The sequence below is a fragment of the Dama dama genome, chromosome 21, assembly GCF_033118175.1.
Source record: "Dama dama isolate Ldn47 chromosome 21, ASM3311817v1, whole genome shotgun sequence".
In the NCBI taxonomy this organism is placed as follows: domain Eukaryota; kingdom Metazoa; phylum Chordata; class Mammalia; order Artiodactyla; family Cervidae; genus Dama; species Dama dama.
In genome coordinates, this window is record NC_083701.1 from 3,598,404 (window position 1) to 3,607,500 (window position 9,097).

At 58.8% G+C, this 9,097-nt stretch overlaps 1 protein-coding gene across 1 annotated transcript in view; it reads left to right on the top strand.

Annotated features, from left to right (window-relative positions):
• Positions 1 to 9,097, top strand: part of LOC133042249 (maestro heat-like repeat family member 5) — a 65,378-nt gene that overhangs the window by 26,727 nt on the left and 29,554 nt on the right. Inside the window, 5 exon segments of the mRNA XM_061122782.1 lie at positions 159 to 305; positions 1,718 to 1,889; positions 3,090 to 3,194; positions 4,704 to 4,853; positions 5,162 to 5,314. Of these exon segments, the coding sequence (XP_060978765.1) occupies positions 159 to 305; positions 1,718 to 1,889; positions 3,090 to 3,194; positions 4,704 to 4,853; positions 5,162 to 5,314 (727 nt within the window).

Here is a 9,097-nt window from a genome sequence, read left to right on the forward strand (position 1 = left end):
CAGCTCAGGCTTGGCGCCCCTCAGGACAGCGAGGTGGGAGACATCAGGCATCAAGGCCCTCCTGGGCAGGGCTAGGGACCTGAGCCAGCACAGGCCACCATGGGAGGCAGGTGGCAGTCTTACAGAGGCCCCCGCCCTCCCTGCCTTGTTCCCCACAGTAAGCTGAGGCCACCGCTGGACTTGGAGAAAAAATCTCGGCTTCTGTCCATCAGCCTCCGCAGCGTGATATCCCTGCCGCTGCTGGAGGTCCTGGAGAAACACACCTGCCTCTTTCTGGAGCCGCCCAACATACAGGTGCGAGCCTGGCACCTGCACCCCTTCCGGAGGGGGGGCCCCAGGGAAGAATGTCCAGTCCTGCACACTGCTCTGGAATTGGGAGGGGGCCCCTGAGGCACCCTCTTCCCACTGAAGGCCAGGGCTGGGGCTGTTTCTTTCAACTGTTCTGAGCCCACCTGTAAACAGGGGATGATGAGCCAAGAGCTAGTGGCCCTTAGGACTGAAGCTGAAAGGAGACCCTGGGTGTCCCACGTGTGGGGCAGAGCAGCGCTCTGTACATAGAATGGGCGGCCTCCCTGCCTCTTGCCGGCACTGAGAGCGTGCAGCTCAGCGTCACCCACGCCGCTGCTGCAGCTGGTCTGGTCCTAGTGGCTGCAGGAAGGAGCTCTGATGTGCGCTCCACGCCCCTGGCCGGCCGCCCACTCAAGTTCTGTCCAAGGGAAGCCGCACTGCGGGGAGATGCCGGCCATTGCGCAACCTCATGCGGCCCCGCCCACTGCAAAGGGCAGGCAGCCAACTGAGCACCTGCTGGGCGCCAGGCCCACCCCGCATCTGCGCCAGCTCAGCTTCCTAGCAGCGACCCGTCCAGAGAGTGAGGGAACCAGCTCAGAGAAGCGGAGGTGTCGGGAGGGAGAGTCAGGGCTGATCTCCGCCCCTTGCCCCTGGGCCGGGCTCTTCAGGCCACCTCCACAAGCTGAGTCCAGGATGGAGCCAGCAGATAGGCAGCTTGGGTGGGGGTGAGAGTGAGGGGCCCCTGGACCCAGGGCGACACCACTGCAGCGGCTCTCCAGAAGTGGGGCGTCTGCCTAGACTCCAACCCTGCGGGAGTGCAGGGTGCCTGAGTGACCAGGTGAGGACCCCACGGCCATGCAGCCGGGAGCCAGGCGCTGGGCTGGGGCTTCCTGTGTGTGCTCACCCTGTGTCCACGTCCACCCTGACAGGGGCCTGGCTCCAGCCCAGTTCTCAGGTGACAAAGGCAGGCTCAGAGAGCTGAAGTGGCCCCAGGGAGCTTACAGCCAGCGCCCTAGGGCTCTCCTCCAGTGGATACTCCCTGTGGCCCTTCCCTCCCTGGGCAAGCCTGACTCGCCAAGCGGCCAAGACTGAGGGTCTCCTGTGTTTGCAGGACCAGTGCAAAATGAAAACGGGGGGCCTTTGTTTAAACCTTTTTTGAGAATTTCAAGATGGCAATGGCAAAGTGTTCAAGTAGATACGAGAGCCTCCCAGGCCAAGTCTTGTGCGGCTTACACGCTTGTGAATCTTCCCGGCCACTGAAAATCCTATGCCCTGGGACAGGCCCCAGACCACCCCAGACCACCCATGCTCCACGGCTGTCCAGTGGGGGTCCTGGGGGGCCCTTCCTGGGCATGATGTGAGCTCGCTGGTGTGCAGCCCATCCTGGGGAGCGTGCAGGAAGTGGGCAGCGAGAGGCTGATGCACACAGGCCCCCCAGGAGGTCTCAACCATCCCTCTGGCCCTGGGGCTCAGCTGCCCGCTGACCTGCTCCACGCCCCACACAGACCCTCTACAAGGAGACCGCAGGGGCCCTGGAGCAGATGCTGCAGAACTTCATCATGCAAAACCCCACAGCCGAGGAGCTGCACTTCCTGCTGTCGGTGAGGGCGCAGGGCAGTGTGCGGAAGGGACGGGGGGCAGAGGCCTCAGGGCCTGAGCCAGGCATGGGACTGGTCTAGACGAGGGCTGTCCATCTCTAGGGGTCACCACGGTTTAGGACAAGTGGGGCGGGCAGGTGCAGTGAGCACAGCCTGGTGGCAAGTGAGCCATGAAGGCCACAGCAAAGTGAGCTGGTGAGGAAAGAGGCTGTGGCCCTGCCCTGGAGGGACCTGCCCTCCTTCCCACTGAGAGAACCACCGCTGCAGCAGATTCCCAGCTTCAAGGGCATCTCCCAAGCCTACCACCCCCACTCTGTCACCGCCCTCCAGCGTCCTTCCCTGATAGGAGGGAGAGCAGCCAACAGAGTCAGCGGAGGCCCAGACAGGGGAGGCTGCCTCTGCTGGGAGGGCGGGAGGTCAGGGCCAGCAGGCCTCTGCAGAGGAGGGCACACAGGAGCAAAGCTGAGCAACCCCAGCGAGCACACTGGGCCGGAAGGGAGGGAGGATCTGCATGGCTGGAGCCTGGGGTGGGCGCAGAGGTGGGGGCCGTGGGTCAGAGTGAGGTTAGGTCAGCAGGGGCCAGGCCATCTCAGGCTTGGGGCCCAGTGGAGCTGAGGGGAGCCGCTGCAGCAGGGACTGCCAACCTGGGGTGCACAGATAGAAGTCGGGGTGTGGTGTGTGAGCCCAACCAGGAGAAAATGTTGTCACAGGACACAACCGAGTCACAGAATCTCCCAGCACTTCATCCTCACGCAGCGTCAGAATCGTCCATCCCTGTAACAAAGAGACTCAAATGCGGTTTAAGAAGTGTTCAACCTGTCTCAGTATGAGTTTGAATTTCTTGGTAACTCTGTGCCTTTACGGTGTGCACAGAAAAGCATTGTTCTGCAAAGAATTACGTTGCAGAGAAACGTTGAGAACCTGGCGCCGCAAAAGACTTTCAGCAGGAGGGGCGTGTCAGCTACAAGAAAAAAGTAACACCTCCTCTTGGGTCGCAGTGGCGGCTTGGAGCAGAGGGATTAGCCGAGGCAGTGAAAAGAGACAGGAAGGCTGGATAGGGCGAGTGGTGGACAGCGCGGGGCTGGGGCTGGGAGCGTCCTGAGCCATGGGTGTGGCTTAGGGTGTGGTCTGGGCTGGGGGCGGGGCCTGTCCGGAGCTGGGGTCCCAGGCGGCCGCGCCCCTCCCTGCCCCCATCACCTGCAGCACCTGTACGTCTGGCTGGCGTCGGAGAAGGCACATGAGCGGCAGCGGGCTGTCCACAGCTGCATGACCCTCCTCAAATTCCTGAGCCACAACCTCTACCTGGACGTGAGTACCGTCTCTTCCAGCCCCTGGCCCACACCCGCCAAGCCGCCCTTCTCCCCGAGCCTGCCAAGGTGCATGGGTCCCTGCCCCCAGGACAGGCAGGATCCCCGCTTCCCCTGTGGCCTGACCAGGCACTCCCCCTCCTCACACACAAGGAAACAACCGGGGTTGGGGGTTCGGGGGGTCCCGGCTGAAGGCCTCCCAGCTGAAGGCTGAACCCAGGCTCCCTGACGCCTGACCCAGGACACTGGGCTTTTGCCAGCACAGCTTGAAGCCTCAGGCAGGTTGTCCACCCTGAGCCTGTCTCTCAGGGAAATGGGAGGAAAGGAGTCCTCCTCGGAGGGACACAGGGGGCGTCAGATGGGAGACTGAGAGTGCCGCCCTGCTCCAGACTAGGGCGGGCAGCTCTGTGCGGGGCAGCCACTGTCCCTCTGCCCTCATCCATCACCATCTCCGTCGTTTCACGGATCACAGCTTAACCACCACCTGTCACTAACGCCCTTGTGTTGAGTGAACATCACGTGTTCAGGGAGTGAGTGGTTCTGCATTTATCAGCCAAAATCAGCATCGATTCCTCAGGGAGACTCACAGGGAGATGAGGAAATTACTTCCTCGGCCTCGTGCCCGGCAGGCGTGCCTTTCTAATGAAGGCGGACAGGCAGGCGGGCAGCTGGGAAACAGGCACATTCTGCCAAAGGCAAGTTTTCAGTGTTCAGACCCCTCCAGCATTCCTTTGGTGAGGAGGACCCCTCTACAGGGGCTCAAAGGGTCTTCCGTTTACTCAAAATCAACTTCTGCAAAATAGGATTGGGTCTGGGAGAGACAACTCAGGCACTTGCTAGGGCACAACACTTGTGGAGGCGCTTAAACACTCTGCAAGCAAGATAAATATTTTAATGGGATGTCTTAAACAATCAAATCAGCAAACTGTGGCCCTTGGGCTGGCCACCTGTTGTTGTGAATAAAGCTTTATTGGAACCAGGGCTGGGATTAGGGTGAGGTGAGTGAGGCAAGGTCATGGACATGCAGGCTCAGATCCTGTCTTTACTTAAAATTTTGAAACTTTTTCATGACAGATTTTTTAGTATTCATTTTTATTTTGATAAATATTACATTAAGATAGTTTTCTCTTGTGTCCTGAGCTTTTCTGGCAACCCCTAACGTTTTGTCTGGGGGGCTTTCCTGGTGGCTCAGTGGTAAAGGATCCGCCTGCCAATGCAGAAAACACAGGTTCGATCCCTGGGTCAGGAAGACTCCCTGGAGAAGGAAATGGCAACTCACTTCAGTATTCTTGCCTGGGAAATCCCAGGGACAGAAGAGCCTGGCAGGCTCCAGTTCATGGGGTCGCAAAAGAGTTGGACACAACTGAGCAACTCAACAGAAATATTTTGTCCAGACCTGAATCCCGGCCATGCATAGAGTTTGACGGGATCCTTTCTGACGCCAGCCGTGCTGAGGTAAGTGCGTGGCTGCTAGGATCTGTGTAAATGGTTCTCTGCACTCTCACTACAGCCCAAAGAGGACTTCAAACGAATTGGGCAGCTGGTGGGCATGCTGGGGATTCTGTGCCAGGACCCAGATAAGACTACCCAGAGCTCCAGCCTGGAAGGGGTGGCCTATCTCTACAAGCTCCTCATGCACCAGAGAGGTGAGCCTCTGAGGGTCCCCACGGAGGACCCAATCCCACCACAGCCGCAGCCTCAGCCCAACCCACGCCAGCACTCCTGAACCCAACTCCCCCCAGACCACCCCCAGACCCAGCCTCTAACCTCAGCCATCAGCACAGTCCTGGCTTTGTCCCGACCTGCAGACTCACTGACTCCCCACCCTAAACTTAGACCCAGGCATGACCCTGACTTCAGAGGACCCCGCCCCACCCACTGCAGGTCCTGCCCTAGACCCCAAGCCTGCCTTTGCCCACCCTCACCCCTGCCCCATCCTGCCCCTGACCAGGAGGAAAAGCTTCGCAGGAGCAAGCACCAGCCCCCCAGGAGCCTCCCCAGGCCAATATGGAAGAAGCCGTGCTCTGGAGCGGCGGGGACCAGGAGGCTGCTTCCCCCAGCCCCCGGGAGGTGGCACTCTCAAAGGACCACGTCTTGCAGCCCATCAGCTTCCAAGTCAAGGTCAAAGCCTTTAGAATCCTAGGCAGATCTGGGTGGGGGGATGTGGCCATGCTCTGCTCCGACCCCCACCGCTACCCCTCTGCCAGGGCTCCCACTGAGGCCAGGATGTGAGTATTAAAACGGAGGCCAGGATCTCGCCTGCATCTCTGGTGATTAACTAGAGCTTTGGAGGACCATGTCCCCTGGGAAGGAGGAGTTGGGGGAGGAGGGGCTGGAGATAGACGCTGGGGTCAGCAGCGCAGGCTTGAGTCCCAGCTCCATCTCTCACAGCTGTGCAGTCTTGAACAAGCTCCTTCTGTCTGAGCCTCATTCTTCCTAGTGAAATGGGCAGAGTGATGCCAATGAAGTTCCAGCCACCAGGAATTCCTAATAGACGGCGCTGGCTGGCTAGCTCCCGAGGTGGGCGTCCTCTGAGGCTCCAAACAGTGTCCTTCTCAGTGACCCTCTGCAGATACAGCCTCAACTTCCCCACCTTCCTGAGCTTTCTCCCCATCCTCTGAGAGCCAAACCCTCCTCCTTTGAAGGCACACTGTGTCTCCCCTCTGCCGCTGTCATCTGACCTCCCGCAGCCAGGCCCTCCTTAGTCAGTGGCTTGGGGTGTCCAGCAGTTCCCCGGCTCCCTTTCATCATCTCAGTGAGATCCCAAGTCTCTGTGACCGTCCGTACCTGTGTGAACTGTGTCTTTTCTGAAGATGAGCGAGGCTGGGACCCCGGGTGTGGGCTGGATGCTGGTGTTGGCTGGACTGGCCGTTTCCTGGAGCCTCACATTCGGAGTGGTCAGTTCATGATGTCTCCACTTTGGTGGCCCCTCTTGCTGTTGAACCCATGACTAATGAAGACCCCTGTATGGGGTGTGTCTGTCAGTCTCCCTATTAGACCTCCAGGCCAGAAGTGGAGTCCCACCTGGGCCCAGCACAGGCTGTGGTGGTAGAACCAGGCTTCAGGAAACACCCATTCAGTGGAGTCAGGTTGAACCAAACAATAAAGTGGCAGTACCTGGCTAGTAGGTGCCCAGTAGGTTTTGAATGCAGCTCTGCCTGACTCCAGAACTGTGTTCCCTGCAGCTGCAGTGGCTGTCAGCCTGCTGAGGCCAGTCAGGAAAAGTTTAGCAGGGAAAACCTAAAGCTCTGGAGCCAGGACATCAGGTGTCCAGGGCCAGGATGGGGAAACCAGGCAGGGCTTCTGTTTACACCTGAGGACCTGGACTAGGGGAAGAGACAGGGCTGGAGGGAGGGTTCCCTGGGGCCAGCTCAGAGGGGCCCAGGAGTTAAGGGGTCCTGGAGCTCTGGGGCTCTCAGGTGGACAGAGTGACTCGGAACATAAGGGCCAGGACCTGGGAAGAGCAGTCTGCCCCACTCGGCATGGTCCCCGGCACACAGCGACAGGGCACTCAGCTCAGGAAGCAGTGATGGACAGAGCACAGGCGGGGGAGAGGATGGGAGGGTCTGCTGATCAAGGGATGATGGTTCTCAGAAGGTTTGGGGTGGAGAACAGACCTGGGTTCTTATCCCAAGTCTGTCCTGCATTCCCCATGTGGTCTTGTAAACACTATAGCCTCATGACTACCATGAGCCATCTCCACCTTCACCACCACCTCCACCAACAATATTTCTGTCACTACCACCACCACTATCCCCACCAACAGCACCACCACCACCACCATTAACACGAACACCATCACCACCACCACCATCACCACCACCACCATCGACATCACCATCATCACCACCACCACCATCACCACCACCACTGACATCACCATCACCACCACCACCTCACCACCACCACCGTCACCACCATCAACATCACTAACAGCACCACCATCACCATCACCACGACCACCATCACCATCACCACCATCAACATCACGATCACCACCACCACCACCATCACCACCACCACCATTGACATCACCACCATCACCATCATCACCACCACCACCATCACCACCATCACCACCACCGTCATCACCACCATTATCACCACCACCACCACCACCACCACCATTATCACCATCACCACCATCATCACCACCACCACCATTGACATCACCACTATCACCATCATCACCACCACCACCATCACCACCATCACCACCACAACCACCACCATCACCACCTCCACCACCACCACCACCACCACCATCATCACCAACACCACCACCATCACCACCACCACCATCACCAGCACCAGCACCATCACCACCATCACCACCACAACCACCACCACCACCACCACCGACATCAGCATCACCACCACCATCACCACCACCACCATCAACATCACCATCACCACCACCACCTCACCAACACCACCGTCAGCATCACCACCATCACTAACAGCACCACCATCACCACCACCACGACCACCATCACCACCATCGACATCACCATCATGACCACCACCACCATCACCACCACCACCATCGACATCACCACCATCACCATCATCACCTCCACCACCATCACCACCACCACCATCACCACCATACTCACCACCACGACCATCACCACGACCATCACCACCACCACCACCACCACCACCATCACCACCACCACCACCATCACCACCACCACCATCACCACCATCACCACCACCATCATCACCACCATCACCACCACCATCACCACCACCACCACCATCACCACCATCACCACCATCACCACCACCACCACCACCATCACCACCACCACCACCACCATCACCACCACCACCATCACCATCACCACCACCACCACCATCACCACCATCATTACCATCACCACCATCACCACCACCATCATCACCACCATCACCACCACCATCACCACCACCACCACCATCACCACCATCACCACCATCACCACCATCACCACCACCACCACCACCACCATCTGCACCACCACCACCATCATCACCGCCACCACCATCACCATCATTACCACCATCACCACCACCACCACCACTACCACCATCACCACCACCATCACCATCACCACCATCATCACCACAACCACGATCACCACCACCATAACCACCACCACCACCACCACCATCACCACGACCACGACCACCATCATCACGACCACCAGCACCACCACCACCACCACCACCACCACCACCATCACCACGACCACGACCACCATCATCACGACCACCATCACCACCACCACCACCACCATCACCACCACCACCATCACCACCACCACCACCACCACAACCACCACCACCATTACCATCAACACCATCACCATCACCATCACCATCACCACCACCATCACCACCACCATCATCACCCCCACCACCACCACAACCACCATCACCACCACCACCACCACCATCACCACCACCACCATCACCATCACCACCACCACCACCATCACCACCATCATTACCATCACCACCATCACCACCACCATCATCACCACCATCACCACCACCATCACCACCACCACCACCATCACCACCATCACCACCATCACCACCATCACCACCACCACCACCACCACCATCTGCACCACCACCACCATCATCACCGCCACCACCATCACCATCATTACCACCATCACCACCACCACCACCACTACCACCATCACCACCACCATCACCATCACCACCATCATCACCACAACCACGATCACCACCACCATAACCACCACCACCACCATCACCACGACCACGACCACCATCATCACGACCACCAGCACCACCACCACCACCACCACCACCACCACCATCACCACGACCACGACCACCATCATCACGACCACCATCACCACCACCACCACCACCATCACCACCACC